The sequence below is a fragment of the Hypomesus nipponensis genome, chromosome 24 (assembly GCF_054491055.1).
Source record: "Hypomesus nipponensis isolate SF chromosome 24, ASM5449105v1, whole genome shotgun sequence".
NCBI lineage: Eukaryota > Metazoa > Chordata > Actinopteri > Osmeriformes > Osmeridae > Hypomesus > Hypomesus nipponensis.
The window spans coordinates 3897877-3919286 of NC_140384.1; the positions used below are offsets into that span (position 1 = coordinate 3897877).

Consider the following 21410-nt stretch of genomic DNA (forward strand, 5'->3'; position numbering starts at 1 on the left):
AGAGAGACTGTGGGAGAATGCGACAACAGGTGGTAGACAGGGCGTATAGAGGCCTAGACCATCAAGTATGCATGACATCCCTAAACTCTATCTCGGGTGAAACCATAGCACCTTCCCGATGAAGCGAGTCACAATAGAACCGTTGGTGTGTACTGCAATTCTGTCAAACCAGTCCTAACACATGCGTTCCAGGAGAGAGGCTGTCCCTGCTGGTGGGCCGGAGCCCCCCGGGGCTGGGGAACGTCACGGTGGACTGGGTCGTCCAGGGCCCCCTGGTGGCCAGGACCTTCACCAGCACCTCAGGGAGCATGTTTTTCACCCAGGTACGGTGCGTCTCTCTGACAGTTTCCTGGGTTGGATCCCACAGACCGCTAACTGTTAGGACGGACGATATGTGATTGGAGTTGTCGTTTGCTGTTCTTGCCCATGCACTCCATGCCGTCTGATCCCACACAGGGGAAACTGAACGACACCATCGTCCTTCAGCTGTTGGATGATGCAACGCCAGAGAACAAAGATGAATACAGAGTCGTCCTGTCAAACATCCGTACCTTTGGTAATTTCTTTTTCTTTTCCAATTGAATAATGTGACGGAAGTCTATCAAATTGTGAACGTATGGACGTGCCTATTGGTGCCGTGGAGCAGTGTGCCCAGTTTGTGGTTGGTGATGTGTGTGTGTGTGTGTGTGTCCCTGTCTCGTAGGTGTGCTGGTGACGGGTCACGCCGCGCTGGACGTCCGGGGTCGCGAGGCGGTTGTTACCGTGGAGACCAGCGACGCTCCCTATGGGATGCTGAGCATCGCGCCGTCTTCTCGCAGCGTCGCGACGGCGGAGCGCGACGGCACCGTTCAAATCTACGTGAACCGGGAGTTTGGCTCCTCTGGTCAGTGGAGACGTATGAGTAGGCTCGGCTCGGGAGCCGATTTGATCTGTCGCTCACTTGTCTAACGACAGACTGTGGCGTTATGGTTTCGTTGTTATTCCTCGTTGTCCCTATTTCTTGTCAGAGGAAGAACTGTAGATATCCGCAGGATGGGTGTTCGCGGTCGTAACGTGTTCTGCTGTCTCTCAACCCATACGGAGATGCCTTGTGTGTTTGTGCTTGTGTGTTCAGGAGCAGTGAACATCAGCTACGAGACCGTGCGGGGATCTCTCCAGGACTTGACCGCGGTGGAGGGGGCCCTGGCCGAGCCCGGCCTGGACTTCCTGTTGGCCTCCGGCTCGGTCCTCATGCAGGACGGACAGACCTCCGTAGCCATCGCCGTCAGCATCCTGGATGTGAGGGCCCGCTTCCTGGCTCGCTGTGTTGTTGACTTCGGCTCTGCAGGGTTGCATGTTTTTTGCCCGGTTGCAGTTTCATTGGATTTTTTCCCTTGGGGGGGGGGGGGGGGGGGATACACCGTTATGTTTTTGTGTGCAAGTCACTCACCCGTCATTTTCTCCCAAAGAATGTTGCCATGCGTGTGATGTCGATTTTTCCTTTTTTTTTTCAGGACGACATCCCCGAGTTGCAGGAGTTCTTCCTGGTCAACGTCACGTCTGCGGTGCTGATCACGACCCTCGCAACCGCTCCCAGGCTGGGTACGACGCCGCCACACTGCGCCCTCTCCACGCCGCGGGGCCTTTTCTTTCTCATGCGGTTTTACCACATCCGCTCTGTCTCTGGGAAACGTCTGCGTTCTGTTCCCCGCCGTCTCCTCAGTGGTCGCCTTTGTGTGACGATACCTCTTCTTGTCGTCCTGCCGTGAATGGTTGTTCTTTGTTTTTTTCCGGTCGACTCTTGACGTGGCTGAACTGTCTTCTCTTCCTCTCTCTCTCTCTCTCTGATGTATCTCTCTTCCTCGCTCTCCCTGACGAGTAGAAGTGGTGTACTGTACGTTGGAAGGTAACCCAAACGCAGGGATGGCTCTGTATGCTCTGGGAGGACGCCTCTCCTGTAGTTACGCTCCAGTCGCCTCGCGCTCAGCCGCGCCCTCCAAACCCAACGTTGTCATCGTTCTGCCAAATGGCTCAAACCGCCGCTTTCTCCCTTGCGCCATCCCCAACCGCAGTCCATGACATGAATGGCTCGCTCGCTGTGTGACAGGGGCGAGTGGACGGAACAGTGAAGCCCCCTCTGTCTAGGAGAAGCACAAACTGTGCCAGCAGCCCGTGGGCTAGCCCGCCGGATGGGTGCCTCCCCCGATGGAGGGACCGCAGGGATTTGGGTCGGCCTCAATGACTCTGCGGGGTGGGCGACGCGCGGGCCAACCCAAACCCCGGAGGGAGGCCCCACGCTGCGCCGTGCCCAGAACGGCCCAGTTCTTTCCAAGGGGCCGTAAATCCGTCGAGGGGTTTTCGGCGCCACGGCATCCCCAGCTCTGTTGTTGTGTGGTGGGATGGGGGGGGGGGGTTCGTGCTCAGCCCGAACATGGCGTCACAGAGGAAGCCCTGTTGTGTTCTCTCCCCTCCCTCCCCGTCCCTCCCCCCCCGGCTTTGGTTAAGTGCTAGGCGCAATACCGCTGGTGCTAGAGCTTAATGGCAGACTTGAGGACGGAAAAGACAAGCGGTCACGCGTCGTCTTTCCTCCGCACAGTCAATGTTTGCTCTCCTCCCCAGACACGCAGGGGCTCGTCGCCGAGGTCATCATCGGCGCCAACGACGGCATCCGAGGTGTCATCGAGTGGACCAGCACAATGTGAGAAAACGTCCTCAGCCAAAACAAATCCGGATGGTACCATTCAAAGATATTTGTATTTTTTCCCGTGGTTTCGTTTGGGATGGAGCGGGACGGTGCGGTTGTGTGTTCTGACCCGCAGGTTCGAGGTGAACGAGTCGTCCGGGGTGCTGACCCTGGTGGCCTTCAGGAACAAGGGGACGTACGGAAACGTCTCGCTCATCTTCTACGCACAGAACCTGGAGGCCCAGCAAGGCCTGGACTACAACGCCACCCAGACTGTGAGAGCACACACACACACACACACAAAACATCCTTGGTTTGAATGAACACATCCACGCTCGCGCTCCGCTGTCGAGTGAAGGACTTTGTCCTTGGATTCTCAGATGCTCCACTTTGTGAACGGGGAGAGGTTTAAGTTTGTGGAGGTGGAGATCATTGATGACGTCATACCAGAAGGAGCTGAGAGGTTTCAGCTCATCCTGGCTAACCCTTCACCTGTCCTGGAGCTGGGAGCCAACACCACAGGTAGGGTGTTCAAATGATATTCAAATGGCTGTTGTTTTGAAATAATAACTGTGGTTTAGGAAAGCCATTTGTCTGAACGGCACTTGCTAAAATGCCCTATCAAATTTAGGTAGAGAAATATTTTGTGATGAGCTCGCTTATGCTAAGAACAAGTACATTTGGCTGCCAGTGCAGTTACAAAATGTTACTTAGATCACTACGTTTTAAGATAATGTTGTTTACTGAAATTGTATCACAAGATAAGTTATTTGTTGTAGAAACAAGTCCAACTAGATTTAGATTACAAAAGGGTCATCTCTCTAAGTGAGACGGACAGTTTTGGAAGTGTGTTCACGTCCCATCATGCACGTTTTTCGTAGCGACGGTGACCATCGTGGCCAGCGACGACGGGCACGGGGTCATATCCTTTAACGGCAGCCAGCACTTCCTGTTGCGGGAGCCCACGTCCGTGTCGGGCCTCGGCGAGAGCGTCGCCACCCTGTACGTCATCCGAAACCCGGCAGAGGGCACCTTCGGCACGGTCAGCGTCCAGTTCACCATCACCGACGGCAACGGCACCCTGGCAGAGACTGACCTCAGCCCCTCCCAGGGGTTTGTGGTGCTCCAGGACGGGGTCAGGTTCAAGGTGACGAGACTGAAAGATATTCCTTTCATATTCCTGTGTGTGGATTCACTGGCTTTGACATACTGGATACATGCAGCACATATCTGAAGGAACAAATCTGTATCTCTGTACTTTACTGTGCTCTCTCGAGCTTTTAAACCCTTTTGGAATCTACGCTGAACTTTTCTTTTGAAGAGTGGACCACATTTCCTGATTCTTGTCATCTGTTTTTGAGGTTGTTTGTTTTCTATTCCTGCTGCAGACTCTGGAGATCTGGGCGGTGCTCGACGCAGAACCGGAGGCGAACGAGACCTTCACTGTCAGCCTGTCCAGTCCGACAGGAGGAGCCCGCCTGGGCAGCAGCCTCCACATGTTCATCACCGTCCTCCAGAACCTGGCTCCTTCCGGGCTCTTCCGCATAGGCCCTACACTCAACAGGTCAGACCCGGGTGGTGTCCAGTCACGGTATTCAGTGCACACAGCTCATCTACGCAAACGCCCACGCCACATCTCCTGTGTTTTCCGCCCCAGGACCGACACGACCGTGGTGGTGGAGGAGGGCGGCAGGGCCGCGTTCCTGACCGTGTCTCGAAGTAACGGGCTGGAGACGGCCGTCAGCGTGGAATGGGAGACGGTGTCGGAGAGAGCCATGGGGATGGGTGAGACTGGCGACCGTCCTCTGCTGTGTGCACTCCGACTGAACTTGGGATCTGAGATCGACACGGGATCGATTGTACTCTACTGAGGTATCGACTCTCTTTTTTTGCGCCTCGGTTTCAGGGGGGATCTCCCCGTCCTGGGGACGTACCAGACCTTTGAGGAGACCCCCACGTCGGCCTGGTGCTCCCTGCCTGCTGGTGCCTCGTCCCTGGCCATGAGGCTGGACAGAGTCCCCTCGGTGGGCTCCACCCAGACCCTGGCTACACTGTACCGATGGCAGGGAGTGTTTGTGCCTGTAGAGGTAACCTACTCTGCTGTCTGTCTGCCTCACCAGAACAGAAAACATTTTCATTGTGTTTTACATGTCACATAATATGAAAGGACATTAAAAAAGACGCAAGTTTTTTGCTTTTTCCTTCCTTCCTTCCTTCCTTCCTTCCTTCCTTCCTTCCTTCCTTCCTTCCTTCCTTCCTTCCTTCCTTCCTTCCTTCCTTCCTTCCTTCCTTCCTTCCTTCCTTCCTTCCTTCCTTCCTTCCTTGCTTGCTTGCTTGCTTGCTTCCTTCCTTGCTTCCTTCCTTCCTTCCTTCTCCCTCTTCCTCTGTGGTGGGGATTCTAGTCTGTAAGGATCCAGGACCCGAGCATGTGTGCGGGCTTCACCGTGAACGACACCACCTACATAGCCGTCACCCACAGGGGTCCCCCCAGTGCCCCTGCCACCAACCTCAGTCTGTTCAGACTGCATAGGGACCTCAACCTCACGCTGGTGGGTCACATCCCTCGTTGTCCCTACTTGACCTATTGACTTCTTAAATCAAATTAAATTCACAAACTGTACATTGTTATCCATCGTGTGTTTTCATGCCTTTTTTATTTTTCACTTTGACCGTTTTTTTTTTTTTTTTTACTTTTCCACAGGAGCAAACCTTGGCAGTGGAAGCACTTGATGTGAAACAATTTACCATTGCAGGGAGAGACTACTTAATAGCATCTAGTCAGGTGAGTTGGTGAAGCTAGCATGCGCCCTGATATGAATCTGAAAACTGTACAGCGGCGTAAAAAGAAAAAAAAGAAAGGCTCTAAATCCGTAGCGTGAACGTTTGCCCTTATGTCTGTCCAGGTCTTCATAAGGTCTGGAGGAACGTTCTCCCTTCACCACAGCCTGGACCTCCAGGGCCTCCTCAGCGTGTTCCCCTTCTCCAGGGGAAACAGCTTCTACCTGGCAGCCTGCCTGGACAGACCGACAGACAGCTGTCTCCTGCTCCTCTGGACCAACGGACGCTTCCTGAACCCTCAGCCCCTCCCCTTCGCCGGCAGGGCCAATCAGGTCGAAGCCTTCAACATGGGAGCAGACACCCTCCTATTGGTCGTCACTCAAGGTGACCTCACGCCGAGGTTTCAGTCGTGAAGGACACCACGTGTGTTCTCTCAACAGTCTGGTTGTATTTCTGGTGAAATGTTGTTTCTCAACGTTCCTAAGAGGATTGTGGCTGTCTGTGAGCATTGACCAATATGGCTACAAGAGTCCTCATGTGTATTGGACCATGTATTTATGCATGTTTAGATGTTCCGTGTGTGAAGCCACCATCTTCTAAACTGGTGGTAAGTGATGCTCAGTCGCTAGCAGCCTCGAAGTTGTAAAGTTTACTGGAAGGCTCACGGCGGAACATAGCAAAACCACAGTTGAGCTCCCAAGCTGTAATTTGTAGTCGCTGGGTGTGTCACACAACCCCCATACTTAGCATAACCATCAAAGATAGGTCCTTTCCTATGGAGCCGTGTGAGGATTATATATGTGTGTGTGTGTGTGTCATGTGTGTGTGTTATTCCATCTTCAGGCCCATCTCCGTCCTGTGAGGTGTTTGTGTGGGGTCCCCAGCAACCTGTTCCCCAGTTTTCCCAGTCTATCCCCCACCCTGGCCTGGTGTCGGTCCACCCCTTCCGGCCTCTCTCAGGGACCAGTAAGTACATACCTTGGGCCTCCCTGCCCAGCCTACAGGGCTCTCGTTTAGCCCACAACCCCACGGCAGGGAACACGCCGAGTTACCAGGAATCAAGGACAAAGTGGCATTTATGGGGGGGGGGGGGAGTTTACAGTTCAACAGCTGTTCAGTAATTGTCCTCCTATTCCACAATGATCTGATTCGTGTGTGTGTGTGTCTCAGCCCAGCTCCTGCTCGCGGGTAGGAATGTGTCGTCGCTGTACTCCTGGAGGTCAGATGTCAGGCTGTTCTCCATGGTGCTGAGGTCTCCTCCGGCCATGCGCTACCTGTCTCTGGCTGTCCCCTATGGCAACGCCACCAAGACCCTCATCGCCGCCTCAGAGGAGACAGGCTCCACCATATACGAGTTCACCTCTGTCTCCAACCAGTCTGACTTCATACCCAGGTATGGACCTCACCGCCATATTTATCTCCCAAGGTCGAAGTACACAAATGGTCAATGGTTTCTGCTTTGAAGCTCGTGTTACAAACGTTTGAGGAAAACTGCACTTGTCTGAACGCCTCTGACCTCTCAATGTTCCATCCCGCTCTCAGCTACGGCGAGTTGCAGTTCGCTCCTGGCGACAGCGAGTTGGAGATCACCGTTAACGTCATCGACGATGACATTCCCGAAGAGGTGGAGCACTTCCGGGTGAGGCTGAAGAACCCCAAGGGCGGAGCTGAGATTGGCTTCGGGGGTCAGGTGACAGTGGTCATCCCAACCAATGACGACGCCTATGGAGTCATAGGCTTTGCTCAGGTATCTCTTCACATACAGTGTTTGTTTGGAAACCTTAACTTCTGCGTATTAAGTACAGTTTGTGCTCCAGTATAGTTGTAACTTTATATCAAATGAAATTGTTTGGTTGTCAAATAGTTTAATGGAGTTGTATCTATTGGTTATGGCCACCTCCAGAGTTCTCTGTCACTGGAGGTGGAGGAGCTGGAGCAGAACAACCCCATCGCCCTGAGGGTAGAGAGGAGGCGAGGGACGTTCGGCCGGCTGACGGTCCACTGGACCGCCAACGGCAGCCTGGAGGACATCTTCCCCACCTCTGGAGTGGTGAGGCTAGCTGGCAGGGCCGCGCACACGTCGCAAACCCCCCAAAACAAACGACCAAAACAAACATCCGTTTCCACAACACGTCGCTCGAAAGGTTTTCGTCAAAGCGACGAGCGTCAGTGTTTTCTTTCCGCCTCTCTGTCTCAGGTGATCTTTTCGGAAGGCCAGACGGCGGCAGCCATCTCTCTGGCGGTCCTAGCCGACAGCCTGGCAGAGCTGAGGGAGAGGGTCACTGTCTCCCTCATGGGAGTCACCACGCTCGGGTTGGCGGACCCAGCGCAGGGGGCTGTGATCGACCCCCAGCGGGCGCATTCCCTCCTGACCATCCTGCCCAACGGCTCCCCCTACGGCGTGGTCGGCTGGCACCTGGACTCCCAGTTCCTCCTCACTCAGGAACCACAGAGTAAGAGCCCGTCATCCCGAGACGGCCGCGGCGTGTTTCGCCCCGGACGAGTCCTTTGTCATAGGTGCGCTTCGTCTGTTCTGAGGTCAACTCAGAGGCCTCACGTTCTGTCGTCTGTTACGTTGATCCCAGGGAGTCCAACCAACGTCACCCTGACCATCGTGCGGGAGCAGGGTTCGACGGGGGCGGTCGCCGTCTACTACCAGACCAAGCCGGCCCTGTCCCAGCCCCCCGACAACCAGGCCGTGGCGGGGCAGGACTACGTGGCCAAGGACGGCACCGTCATCATGGCGGAGGGCACCCCGGTGGTCATCGTCACCATCGCCATCTTACCGGTAAGTCTGGCCCAGCCAGCGTAGAGAACAATCCTGTTCCGCTGGTGTCCCGCCATGCGTTCGGCTGAAGGTTATCCCAGGGTGCTCGTGGAGCGGGAGAATTTCTCCAGCTATTTCGCAAACCCCAATCTGCCAGCCACTTCATATTGGGAGCAGACAAGCTGGCCTGGGTCCTTCCCTCTGCCTCCACTCGAGGTCCACAAGCCAGCTCTCTAAACACCAGGGCCTTCCCTGGATGGAACCCAGTACTTACAGCCACCCCCGTCCCCCAGAAATAGATTCTCCCCTGCTTGCATTTCAGGGCCGAGCAGCTATTTTCACATCCCACTAATGGGAACTATTATTGTGTTTTGTTGAGGCTGAGAGGAAGTTTCAAAAACACGCGGCCGGTTTCTATGGGCTCTACAACTGCCACCAGCCATTAAGCCTGATTGGAAGCATGCATGGAAAAGCAGAGCAATTAGTTTTGACTTCACGTGGATGCATGTTAGTGTTGTTGCTCTCTGCACTTAACCATAACCCCTGCATCTCAAAAGAGCTTGGGTCCATTGATATTAGACTTATGTACTATACTGTACAATGCTATGCTATATATTACACTATAGATCCAGCGAAAATGGTCATGTCCTGTATGCTGTATTTTGGGTCAATGTTTGTTATTAACCGGACTGGTAATACATTGCCCATAATCCTCTGTTCCCCAGGACGATGTCCCAGAGCTGGCCGAGACCTTCCTGGTCAACATCACGAGGGTGGAGCTGGTGGGGGGGTCGTCGGGCGGGGGCCAGCCCAGCCTCAAGAGGCCTGGCATGGAGGTGGCAGAGGTCACCATCCAGGAGAACGACGACCCCCGGGGGATCCTGCAGTTTAACGTCTCAAAGGACGTGTCGGGGCCAGTGTTGGCCTATGAGATGCCTCCACCCGGGAATCTCCTCCACCTACCTGTGGTGCGATTGGCCGGCAGCACGGGAAGATTGGTGGTGTACTGGGAGGCTCTGCCGATCACTGCAAGCCTGGACGACTTTAGCCCCATTTCTGGGAATCTAACCTTTCAAGTTGGGCAGGTAAGTAACTTATTGTCACCGTAGCCTCTGCTAAATTCTTCTAGATCTATAGTGGCACTGGAGAGGAGACTGTAGGTGTTTTGTGGCCTTTCACGAGGATGACGAGCGTTTTCAAGTGAAGACCTGGGATTTCCTGTGTCCTGCAGGAGCAAGCTGCGATTGACATCACCATCGTTGACGACGCCGAGGCGGAAACCGTTGAGTCCTTCAGTGTCACCCTGATGCGCGTGATTGGTGGAGCCAGACTGGGCGAGGTTACCTCTGTGACGGTCAACATTCCGCCCAACGACTCGCCGCTAGGAAGCTTCGGCTTCGAGCGCCAGCAGGTAGGTCAAAACATCTCCTCGACGACGACAAAGTCTTGATTTGACACCGGGTCGGCAAAACCTCCAGCGCGAGCCTCTCCTCTCACTTTACAGTTCACCGTCAGCGAGCCCGATTTTGCAGACGACCCGGCGTCAGCGGCAACCCTAGCGGTGGTGCGCAGCGCGGGGGGCAGGGGGGCGGCGACTCTGGCGTGGCGTCTGGACAGCGCCGCCAGGGACGACCTTTCGCCTCTCAACGGAACGTTGGTCTTCAACGAGGTCAGTAGGGTTTTTGACTGTCGGTCTAAGGACACCCTGCTCCGGATCACACAACGGATATCCTCCTTTGTATAGCCTGCGGATGAATACTGATCTTGTACTGTTTGGTGACCGTACCCGTCCACGCCAGGTGGACTCCAGGCAGACGCTGGTCATCCGAGCACTGGCTGATGCCATCGTGGAGGGGGAGGAGAGCTTCACCGTGCAGCTCCTGGCTGTGGCCAGCGATGCAGTCATTCACCCCGTCGACGGTCAGTCGACTGTTTTGCTTCGAGTTCCAAGAAGTCTTTCTCGAGCCAAGGGGTTGAATGCGAATCCTACCCTACCTAATGTGTTGTCTCGGTTCTGTAGACTCAAAGTCATAAAGGCTGATGAATAGGAATTATGAAACAGGCTGTTTGTCAGTTTTACTGACTGTTCTGCCTGGGATTGGTCTGCTCTTCTCAGGGAAGGCCACCGTAACCATCCGGGCGGACCGGGCAGCTCTGGGGACTGTTGGGATAGCAGAGTCCTCTAGGAACATCCTCATTGGAGAACCACAGGGAGCTTACAACGGAACCGCCATAGTCAGGTACCGTAAGAACATCCCGATGCACGAACGGTCAGACCAAATCTGATATGACAAGGTAACGCTCATTGTGTGTGTGTGTGTGTGTGTGTGTGGCAGCCTTGTGCGAGGCCCGGGGATCTTCGGAGAGATCCAGATTTACTGGAACATCACTCCAGCCGCGTCCTCTGAGTTTGAGGAGACGTCTGGCCTGGTGACCATGAGAGACATGCAGTCTGCCGCCACCATCCGTCTCAAGGTCAACCAGCGCACGGACACTCTATGAGCTGCCAAAAAAACTGTTGTGATACCTCGTATCCAATCTTGAATACCGCTGATCGCGCCGCTTAGCAGGAAGTGAAGTCGTTGTCCCTATAGACGAAAGCTTTTGCAGGTGTTGACTCTGCTGGCTTTCTCATTGGTTCAGGCTCTGGATGATGATATCCCGGAGGTGCGGCGGGTGTACCAGCTGACCTTGACGTCGGCCACGCCCGGCGCCGACGTCAGCCCCCTCGCCCGGCAGGCCGCCGTCACCATGGCAGCCAGCGACCTCCCCCATGGCCTCTTCTCCCTCCCCCCGGGTCAGCTGAGCGTGTCCGAGGAGGAGGGCGAGGTGAGGTCGTCGCCGCGCGGCAGAAATCCAAATCTGAAAACCTTCCAAAACGGAACTCAAAGTCGAAATGTTTGGAGAGACTTATCCATCCTCCTCCCCCGCCCCAGGTGAACGTGACGGTGCTTCGCTCCAACGGCCTGTTGGGCAGCGTGTGGGTGACCTATCAGACGACAGGAGGCGGGGCGGTCAGCGGGGTGGATTTCGCCCCGGCGTCGGGTCGGCTGTTGTTCCGACCAGGCCAGGCCTCTGGACACGTGACGCTTAGCGTCCACGACGACACTCTTCCCGAAGCCCCTGAGGAGTTTTACTTCAACATCACCGCGGCGGAGCTCCTCAACGACAGGTGAGCGAACGTGTCCAAATAGAATAGTCGTCGTCGAGTACACTACCTCAGCCTAAGGTGTCTGCCCGCGCGGCCCATCGTGGTGGATGTCGGTGTTCCTCCGCTCAATAACCCCGTGACGTGTGTCTCCCCCTGGGGGTCAGCGCGGTGGACTACACGCTGAGGGAGCACGGCCTGCGGCTCGACCAGCCTCCCGCAGTGGGGAACGCCTCCTCCGTCGCCGTGGTCATCCGGAAGAACGACGGCGCGGAAGGCATCCTCGAGTTCCATCCCTCCTACGTCAACATCACAGGTCAGCGAGACGGACGCTCTTTTCCACCTTCTGGCGTGTTCCAGACGCTTCTCAATGCTGACTTCCTGTGTGTGCTGCCTCCCCCTAGTGGAGGAAGATGTGGGGCTCGTGTCCGTCCCTGTGGTGAGGGGGGCGGGGACGTACGGCCACGTCTCGGCCCACTTCATCTCCAGGGGGCTGACCGCCACCCCCGGCCTGGACTACAGCCTCGCCAACGGCTCGGTCAGCTTCCTGCAGGGCCAGAACCTCTCGCACATCAACATCTCCATCCTGGATGACCTGGACAGGTGAGGGCGGCTCAACGCCACAAGGAACCACCTGACTCGATCTCAGTCTCTGGGTGTTAAACTCGAATTGAAGTGACGAAAACATGGGTTATGAGCTTGCTTCTGCTTTTCAAACGAGTCCATTTGGCTACCGCTGAAAAACATTACGCCTGATAGGATTTCTTAAAGATGTGACTTGTCACTTATACAAGAAACGAGTCCAACTAGATCCAAGGAGACTTGAAATAAAAATACAAATAGAAGTATCAGAGTCAGTTCGATGAAAATTCGGCATAAAAAATGATTCATTGTTTCATTCATGACTGGCCGAAGCCTGTTGGTGATTTAGTGGTTTTATATCTGTTTTGATGTGGCATTGGTGAGTTTGTGAGCTGCAACTCGTTGTAGGAGGACGTGTGTGGTCATGACCGTGTTCTGTCCCTCCTCCAGAGAGTACGCTGAGGTGTTTGAGGTCCAGCTCACCGGCGCCACGGGCGGAGCGGTCTTGGGCGCGTACCTGGTCGCCAGGGTGACCATCGCCAAGAGCGACTCCCCCAACGGCGTGGTGCGCTTCCTGAACGACAGCGTGGTCACGCTGGCGAACCCCAACGCCACCCTGCGCCTCAGCCTTGCCCTGGAGAGGGCGGGGGGGCTGCTGGGAAACGCCTCGGTGAGCGTGCTTGCTCTGCACACACACACACACAGAGACACACACACACACAGAGACACACGTCTGACCACTCTCACAATGGACCCCTCCTTCCTCTCCGCGTTTCTTCCTCCCCTCGCCACACAGATCCAGTGGTACATTCTGGGGCCCAACTCCCGGGAGATCCTAGCGCCCGGCAACGCAGACGTCGCCGAACCCCTCAGTGGATCGTTCCACTTCCGAGACGGGCAGGGGGGCGTCCGCACCCTTGACCTGAACATCCTGCCCCACGGCGAGGTGGAGGTGGAGGAGAGGTTCGTGGTGGAGCTCCGCCTCCTATCGGGGGACATGGACATCGACCCCCGCGCTGGTTCTGTCACGCTCAAAGTACGCCACGACAGATTAAGCATTATTTCTGTTTTCCAGAAATATAACTATTCGAGGGAACAATTTTCGTGATCTCTGATTGGCTATGTGATGTGCTTGTGTGTGTGCGCCCCAGATTGAGAAGTTCGGGGACCCCAACGGGATAGTCCAGTTTGCTGAGGCCGACCTGAGGGAGAGGGTCTACGAGGAGCCCCCAGACGCACCCCTCAACATCTCCCTGCTGGTCACACGCAGGGAGGGGGTCATGGGCAACGTCACGGTCAGTAGGAACCATAGCAACGCATGCAAGTGAAGGACAGTCGGACGAACAGCACATCCCGTCATTTCACCATCATCAGAAATAGATATGTTTTCGCCGATTATCCAATGCTATTCACGTGATACTATTCACCCGCAGTAATAGTATTATCTAGACTATAATATATACAATAATACTGTAATCTGGCTGGCATGCGGACACCGTCCAAATGTATTTTGATTGAGTATTGTGTTTGGGTCAAATGTATGTCCGTGATCCCGTTCCTTCCGTCCTCCAGGTCCACTGGCAGGTGCTGGGTTCGGGGGCGGAGGACTTCCTATCTGTGCGTGGCTCTGTGGTGCTCCTGGAGGGCCTCCGGGGGGCGGAGCTGCTCCTCTCCCTGCTGCCCGACCACGTCCCCGAGCTGGAGGAAGTCTACACCGTCCGTCTGACCGCCGTGGAGGGCGGGGCCACGCTGGACGCCGACCGCACCGCCGTCCGCCTCAGGTGATTGTTCAATGACACCCGCCGCGACTTGTAGCTCCGCTTTTGAATCGTTGGGTGCGTTGACGGACGCAAAGGTGAATGTTCGTTTGACCGTCCTAGGGTGCGCGCCAACGACGATCCCCACGGGGTGTTTGCCCTGGAGGCCGGGGGCCAGGCAGTGCGGGTGGAGGTCGAGGGGTCGGAGGTCAGCCGGACCCTGGTGCTGAACGTGACGCGGAGGGCGGGGGCGTTCGGGAACGCCAGCGTGGCCTACCGGGTCGGCGGAGGGGGCCCGGAGGCGCAGGGGCTGCTGGGAGAGAAGGCAGTGGGGAGGGTGCTGGTGAGGGAGGGAGAGACGCACACCGCCGTCTCTCTGCCAATCAGCAGTCAGGTGAGACGTCACCTGGAGTCATGTTCTGTCTGTTGGCCTCACTTGGAAGTTAGATTTGAATGTGTAACATGAATATTGGCAGTTCATTAGCAGTCTTTGTCTCTCTCTCTCTCTCTCTCTCTCTCTCTCTCTCTCTCTCTCTCTCTCTCTCTCTCTCTCTCTCTCTCTCTCTCTCTCTCTCTCTCTCTCTCTCTCTCTCTCTCTCTCTCTCTCTCTCTCTCTGGCGTGTGAACGTCCTGCAGGTGTTCCTGTCTGCGGACGCGAACCTCACTGTGGAGCTGACCAACGTCAGCCTGGTCAGCCCTCTCCTCGCCTCCCCTCCCCGCCTTCTCCCGCAGTCCCAGGCCACCGTGGTCACCGTTCCAGAGGAGGCGGCCAGCTCGGAGGTAGGTCTTCTCTCGGCCACTAGGGGGCGCGTGGACACAAGCAAATACCGCGAAATCGCATTTGCGCTCTGTTTCCCTTGACTTTGAGTTGTATTATATGTAATGACGGTGAGGCTGGGGTGCTGTGCGTGTAACTGAGTTAGGTAAGGCAGCACTGGGAACTGTCAGCCTTCTGTCCTTCTCACAGACTCATGGAACATCCAGCGCTAAGTCAATTTGCTGACGGCTGACTGGAATGGACTTACAGACTAGGTCAAGCCTGTTAAAAAACGCTCGTGTCAACTGTTCAGCCGGTCCGCGTTGCCGTCGAAAAACCAACAGTGCTGTGTTTTCCCAAGGCACATGGCACGTGCCGTTACTGAGAGACAGCCGGAGTGTGCCGTGTTATTAGCACAGCACGTAGCGCCCCGTTCTCATGTTTTCCTGTGTGCTCCTGTGTAGGTGGGCTTCTCCTCGCTGGCCCTGCAGGTCTCCAGTCTGGACACGGGGGCGTGCGAGGCGCGGGTCACCAGGAGAGGCTTGTTTGGGGGGGTCAGGGTGGAGTGGAGCGCAGGGTACCCCCCCGGACAGGGTCTGTCAGGGTTTAGACCCGGAGTCGTCTCGCCTGGCTCAGGTAAGGTCCTCAGACAGGAACTCGAAGGGGAAATGCTACTAAATCTAAATAGGTTCCATACGATTATATTCTTACAAGTTTTGTAAAGACTATCTAGTGTAACTTTTGCATAAATGACAATGAGGAATGAGGGGATGAATGCCGTCAACCGCCTAGCAACCTGATATACATTTGACATACATAACATTGTTGACGGTGAGCTTGCAGACTACGCCTGTTTGATTTTGACGTGGGCGTGAACCCTCGTCCCCAGGCTCGCTCGCCCTAGCTCACGGCGAGAGGAGTAGGACGGTGTCTCTCGCAGCCGCGCCCAGCGCTTCGGAGCCTGCCAGCTACGCTGTCCACCTCACCTCAGCAAGCGGCCGCGCGGCTAACGGCAGCGGGGCTAACGCCGTCAGACTCAGGTAACTCTCTCCGACCTCGACTCCTCCGCCTAGCTCACCTCGCGTCTCCAGTTTTATGACGCCGAATTGAACACGTCCTCTCAGAAGGTTCAGAGGAAATGTAAGGGTTTGCAAACGTAGCCATTTTGTCTTGAGTTCGAAAAGGACTCAAACCACACAATTGACATGGATATGAACAATATATCGAAACATCCCAGAGAAAGTAAACAAGCTGTCCTATGTCGACCTTTCCGGTCCCCAGGCCAGGGTACACGGTGGCCGAGATAGAGCCTTTGGGCGTGTACCAGTTCTCCCCTGAGTCGCGCCAGCTGGTCATCGAGGAAGACATCCAGACCATCACCCTCTACGTCCAGCGCCTCTACGGTTTCCGCAGCAACCGCACGCGGCTGTCCTACGAGACGACGGCGGGCAGCGCGGCGCCGCCGGAGGACTTTGTCTCGGTGCGCGACGGCGAGGTGTCCTTCGACTCGCCGCGCCAGACCAACGCTTCCCTGCGCCTGTCCGTGGTCGACGACGCCCTCTCGGAACCGGACGAGAGCTTCTTCGTGAACCTGACGGGCGTCCAGGCGTCGGGCGTCTACCCCCCCTCCCCGGACGCCCGGCCCCGCCTCGCCGCCCGGAACAGCGTCGCGAAGATCACCATCCTGGCCAGCGATGTCACCGGGGGCGTTCTCAGCATCGGGCCGGCCCTGGTGCAGACGAGCGAGGACCGCGAGGAGGGCTCGTCGCAGGAGAGGAGGGTGCTTCTGAGGGTGCGGCGGTCCGACAGCCTCGTGGGGCCCGTCGGGGTGAGGGTGCAGGCCTACGGGGCTGGGAGCCCAGGGGCCTCCCCGGTCCCCTTCAACGGGACCCTGGCCCTGGAGGGGCAGGACTTCAGGCTGGAGTCTGGCCTGGTGTCCCTGCAGGAGGGCCAGGGGGAAGCCCTCGTGTCCCTGCTCATCCTGGACGACTCGGAGCCCGAGGGACGGGAAGTGTTCTTCGTCTACCTCAGCGACCCCGAGGGCGGGGCCCTAGTCGCCGAGGGACCCGACCCGCTGGGCTTCGGCTCCTTCGCCCAGATTGTCATCCTAGGTAACCGCTCGGCCTGGCGTCCCATACGTGTCGGTCAAAGGGCGACGCGGTGTCGCCGGGCGTGCGCGCGTGACGAGCCTGTCGCCGACGAGGATTGATTTCTTTCTTCTGTCTTTCTCGTTCTTGTCTTGCTCTCATGTTTTCTCTCGCTCTTCTTTTCTCCCTGTCTGTCTCTCTCTCTCTCTGTCTCTCTGTCTCTGTCTCTCTCTCTCTCTCTGTCTCTCTCTCCCTCTCTCTATGTCTCTCTCTCTCTGTCTCTCTCTCTCTCTCTCTGTCTCTCTCTCTGTCTCTCTTCCAGGGAGTGATTTCCACAACGGGATTGTGGGATTCAGTTTGAGCTCTCTGATAGGTCAGGCTCTGGACGAGGACTCGGTCAACAGAACTGCGCTTCTCCACCTGGAGAGACAAGAGAACAGGTATCCGACGAGCACCGTTGACTCCAAACTAGCATCACCGCCTTCGGTCGTTGACCAAGAGGAAAAACGTTCGGCAATTATCGACCCGGCCACTAGAGGAGCTGTTTGTTTATCGTCCCGGCAGGGCGTTCGAGGACGTGCAGGTGTCGTGGCGGGCCACGTTCAGCAAGGCCGGTCCCACCCTGGTCAACAACGGGCTGAACCTGACCCGGGAGCTGGTCCAGACCTCAGGCTCGGTCCTGTGTGAGAGGGGGCAGGTTGTCTGTGCGTTCCACATGGAAATCAGGGACGACCAGGTCAGTGACACAACGCAGGGCCTTGTTTTGTAATCTGATAATAGGATGCTGATATGACATTGTGATCTAATCGAATCAAAATTCATTCGTATTGCCCTGTTTACAAGAATAGAACTGGCCCTCAGCCAACCTATAGGAAATGGAATGACGATAACTCACTATAGCCCTGTGTGTCAGAGGTGATACTGAGTGTGTGTGTGTGTGTGTGTGTGTGTGTGTGTAGATTGCTGCTGAGACCTTGTGTGTCAGAGTTGACAGCGTGTGTCAGGATCAGGGAGTTAGAAGTTAGTTAGTTAGTTGGGAAATGAAAGCTGCACAAATGCCGCGGGTGGGCCAGAAGACCCTGCATGCCTCCCTCCTCTCTCCTCCCCTCTCCTCTCCCGTGGTGGTCTCCTCTGTTCCCCCACATCCTGCCTTAGCTGGGAGGGGAGGGGAGGGAGGGGAGGGAGGGTGCGGGGGGTCTGGAAGGCGGCGTCAGGCAAAGGGGAGGGTCTATTCGAAGGGGCAGCTCTCCGCAGACTCGATCTGTCCACCTCCAACCCTCTGTGTCGATCCCGCGTCCGGCCTAGGACCCCGAGGAGCAGGCGTGGTTCCTGGTGGAGATCTTCCAGGTGGGCGCCGGGGCGTCCATCAACCAGAGCGCCCGCTTCGCCAACGTCACCCTGCTGGAGAGCGACGACCCCAGGGGGCTGCTGTACTTTGCGGTGGGCTCCAGGCTGGCGGTGAGACAGGCCAGGACCACCAGACTCAGCCTGCAGGTGTCCAGAGAGGCCGGCACGGCGTCCGCCGTCACCGTACGCTACCGCACGCTGGTGGGTGGCGGATACACACACACACATAAATACATACACACACGCACACACAAATACACACACAGACACACGCACACACACACGAATACGCCCTCACACACACACACACACACACACACACACACAAACTGACACGCACACCTATGGCCTCGCTCACTCACAGGTGTGTCCCCGCCAACGCGCTCACGGGAAAACCACACGCGCACCAGAAGCTACACACCCTAACACGCACACACTCACTTGACCTCGGGCCGCTCGCTCGTGTCATCGTAAACGCTAGCACACGCCACCGGCCATTACGCGATTATCACCATGGACAAACTGTCTGTTACATGGCACAGGGGGGGGAAGTCACAAATCATAAATCAAATTGACTACAGTAAGTAGGTCAGTTGACCACTCACTTTTCCTTAAAATGGTGTGTTATTCAACGCACCAAATACAATCTGAACTTCTTCCTCCTCTCCTCGACCTCATCTATTTGACCTAATTGCATATCTCCACAAAAGCATGTCACAGTGCATTATTGGATGCCTTGATAATGTTCTTTATATTTGTCTCATTTTTCTTATTGTGTGAGTGTGTATATGAAAGGGAGTATTGTTTTAGAGGCGCGCACACGCACATTTTGTTGTATAGTTTTACTGCACAATGACAAATAAAGTCGAATCTAATCCTTGGGCAACCCATAGAGCCAGATTCAACAATCAACTTCAATCTGTCCCCAATTGCCTCATTAAAAGGTTAGGCAGGAGTGATTAGACTCTCACAGTAGACTATTCTGCAACACTGTTAAAGGTTGCATTCAATACCATGTAGCTACACGGCCAAACCCAGCGACAAGTGGTCAGCCTGGGAAGTTGTCCTTGAAGATTGACACAACCTTCAACTGCCTGTTTGCAACATCCACACCCCTCCCCCATACTGCACTTGTCATAATCAATATCGCTAACTCTTGATACCATTGAGTCACATAGCAAATCCCATGCCCATGCAACGTGTTCCCATTCGATACTGCTATGTGACTGTGTTGCCGGCCCCGTTCTTGCCTGGCATCGCTTGGGAAGAGTTGCCTTGGCTGTGAGAGTGAATATCCAGACCAGGCCCGGTGGATCTCTGAGTGGTGGAGGACTCCCTGGGGGGTCTTCAGCTTGTAGACTTCCACAGACACATCCCTGCCGCCTCACGCCTTGGCCCACAGGAAATAGATCATCCCTGTGCCATGACACGTGCCCCCCCCCCCGCGCGCGCGCGCACGCGCTGTTGTCGATCCGCCAAACAACACCTTTGCATCAATACTGATCAACTTCAAAGCCTCCTGCCTTCTTCGACTTGGCTCTACCTCTCTAAATGCCTCCCCTTCCTTCCTTCCGTCCTTCCGCCCCCCCCTCCTCCTCTCCTCATCCCCGCCCGCTCTCTGGACTCGCCCGCTGAGCTGCGCGTCTGGTCTGCGCGCCCCTAGCGCTCGGCGTCAGGGCTAATGTTGACGAGTGTTTCTCAGGCTTGGATATGGGAGATGAGAGGGCCCGTGTCCGACGCACTTAGCCTTTCCCGCCACCCGAGTGGAGCCCGCACGCCCGGGCTCTTCTCTCCTTTCATCCTCCTCTGTACGTCACGTCGTGGCTACATAGTCTGTCCGCCTCAGCCTTCCGTCTCTCCACCGCGCTCACCTGAGGGGCCTCTTGTCTCGCTGTCCTCCAGGAGCTCCCCAGGGCCGAGGCGGTGGGTCCGTCCCTCATCTGGCCCGCCGTGGCCGGGATGGACTTCGTCGGAGCCCGGGGCGCGCTCACGTTCCAGGCGGGCCAGAGGAGCGCGGCCCTGGACGTCGCCCTCACCCCCGACCGGGCCTCCTCCAACCCCACGCCCAAGCGCTTCCAGGTGGAGCTGTACGAGGCTAGCGGCGGGGCCAGGGTGCACCCCGCCTTCGGCCTGGCCAACGTGACCCTGGTGGCGGACGCGGAGACCCAGGCGGTGTGGGCACTGCTGGACCAGCTCCAGCAGCCCCTGGACGCCACCATTCTGGACCGGGCCCTGGAGGGACTGCTCAACAAGGTCACGGCGCCGGTCACCCCGGAGCAGATGACCGGGGTGCTGGAAGGGCTGGGGAAGGTGAGAAGGAGGGAGGGGAGGGGAGGGGAGGGGAGGGGAGGGGAGGGGAGGGGAGGGGAGGGGAGGGGAGGGAGGGAGGGAGGGAGGGAGGGAGGGAGGGAGGGAGGGAGGGAGGGAGGGAGGGAGGGAGGGAGGGAGGGAGGGAGGGAGGGAGGGAGGGAGGGAGGGAGGGAGGGAGGGAGGGAGGGAGGGAGGGGAAAAGCAGCCAGTTAATCCCTCACCGGCCCTTTCGGGAGCTTTGGCCGTCAAACCGTCAGTGTTTGGTTTGCGTGGTCAGGTTTGCTAAGTCAGTTTTTGTTCTTGCTGAAAGGGCGGTCTCTCTCTTGTCAAAACCAAGTCCCTGTTGTCACAGCTTGTCTGAAGTCTTCCATATCACGCTGTCCTCAGAGAGTAGGACAGTAGTGACAACCATTAGTCAGGTAGAGCCAGCACTGGGGTCTACATTGAGAGAGAGCGGGAGGAGTAAGGGGCGGAGAGTGAAGAAGAATGAGCTGTCACCACATCAAACACGGTGTTATTCTCGGCTGGAGGGATGGATTCATAGAAACATGACTCAGCAGAGCTTAGACAACAAGATGAAATCTCTAAGAAGGTCACGAGAACAAGGACACTGTCTGTGTTGCATTGAGATTGTTATCACTGAGTTCTTCTTGCTCCTCAAAACCCAAATCGTTTTGTAGAGGGCCGTGGAGTTTTGAAACGCTTGACTTGGAATATCTAAGGCCCTGACAGGAAACTGGCTATGTCTGTTGTTGTCGCATGCTGTACACGAGCACAAACACACACTGACGTCATTGCGACAGGTGCTTGCCGAGGGAGAGAGGACCTCCCTGGAGGACAGCAGCCGGAGTTTGACCTACGACCTCTTGTGTGCCATGGCCAACCCCGCGCGCGTCGACACGAGGGGGCTCAGTCACCTGGCCCAGGTGGCGGAACGCTTCGCTTTCTCCCTCGTCACCCGCACCGAGTGTGGGGCACAGGGTCAGAGGTCAGTCACGCCCGCACAGGAAGGAATGCTGTTGAGGCCATATGCGTCAGATAGGATGTTGCGTGTTGGGCGTTGTGGCGGCAAGCTACTTTCTGGAAAGTGTTCACGATGATTTGAGCTTGTCTGTTGTCTTCATGTGAGTGTTTTGTTTCTGACAGGATTATGTCCTACTGCTGTTCTCTTGGTCAGGTCTCTTGTAGACTGAGAATATAATTTGTTTTCTCAGT

General features: G+C 56.2%; 1 protein-coding gene across 1 annotated transcript in view; it reads left to right on the forward strand.

The window, feature by feature from the left end:
• Positions 1 to 21410, forward strand: part of adgrv1 (adhesion G protein-coupled receptor V1) — a 92513-nt gene that overhangs the window by 24378 nt on the left and 46725 nt on the right. The window contains exons 34-78 of the mRNA XM_084690566.1: positions 193 to 323; positions 457 to 556; positions 704 to 883; positions 1115 to 1278; positions 1494 to 1581; positions 2599 to 2677; positions 2799 to 2937; positions 3043 to 3184; positions 3544 to 3809; positions 4051 to 4226; positions 4320 to 4446; positions 4567 to 4749; positions 5065 to 5211; positions 5364 to 5444; positions 5566 to 5824; positions 6284 to 6406; positions 6611 to 6833; positions 6983 to 7187; positions 7344 to 7490; positions 7638 to 7893; positions 8026 to 8228; positions 8933 to 9292; positions 9439 to 9618; positions 9712 to 9876; positions 10007 to 10127; positions 10324 to 10447; positions 10544 to 10682; positions 10851 to 11036; positions 11144 to 11379; positions 11523 to 11671; positions 11760 to 11958; positions 12388 to 12607; positions 12734 to 12973; positions 13089 to 13232; positions 13510 to 13718; positions 13818 to 14088; positions 14331 to 14474; positions 14916 to 15087; positions 15341 to 15491; positions 15733 to 16562; positions 16861 to 16978; positions 17103 to 17274; positions 17844 to 18086; positions 19788 to 20195; positions 20999 to 21183. Of these exons, the coding sequence (XP_084546692.1) occupies positions 193 to 323; positions 457 to 556; positions 704 to 883; positions 1115 to 1278; positions 1494 to 1581; positions 2599 to 2677; positions 2799 to 2937; positions 3043 to 3184; positions 3544 to 3809; positions 4051 to 4226; positions 4320 to 4446; positions 4567 to 4749; positions 5065 to 5211; positions 5364 to 5444; positions 5566 to 5824; positions 6284 to 6406; positions 6611 to 6833; positions 6983 to 7187; positions 7344 to 7490; positions 7638 to 7893; positions 8026 to 8228; positions 8933 to 9292; positions 9439 to 9618; positions 9712 to 9876; positions 10007 to 10127; positions 10324 to 10447; positions 10544 to 10682; positions 10851 to 11036; positions 11144 to 11379; positions 11523 to 11671; positions 11760 to 11958; positions 12388 to 12607; positions 12734 to 12973; positions 13089 to 13232; positions 13510 to 13718; positions 13818 to 14088; positions 14331 to 14474; positions 14916 to 15087; positions 15341 to 15491; positions 15733 to 16562; positions 16861 to 16978; positions 17103 to 17274; positions 17844 to 18086; positions 19788 to 20195; positions 20999 to 21183 (8785 nt within the window). The remainder of the gene's footprint in view (positions 1 to 192; positions 324 to 456; positions 557 to 703; positions 884 to 1114; positions 1279 to 1493; positions 1582 to 2598; positions 2678 to 2798; positions 2938 to 3042; positions 3185 to 3543; positions 3810 to 4050; positions 4227 to 4319; positions 4447 to 4566; positions 4750 to 5064; positions 5212 to 5363; positions 5445 to 5565; positions 5825 to 6283; positions 6407 to 6610; positions 6834 to 6982; positions 7188 to 7343; positions 7491 to 7637; positions 7894 to 8025; positions 8229 to 8932; positions 9293 to 9438; positions 9619 to 9711; positions 9877 to 10006; positions 10128 to 10323; positions 10448 to 10543; positions 10683 to 10850; positions 11037 to 11143; positions 11380 to 11522; positions 11672 to 11759; positions 11959 to 12387; positions 12608 to 12733; positions 12974 to 13088; positions 13233 to 13509; positions 13719 to 13817; positions 14089 to 14330; positions 14475 to 14915; positions 15088 to 15340; positions 15492 to 15732; positions 16563 to 16860; positions 16979 to 17102; positions 17275 to 17843; positions 18087 to 19787; positions 20196 to 20998; positions 21184 to 21410) is intronic.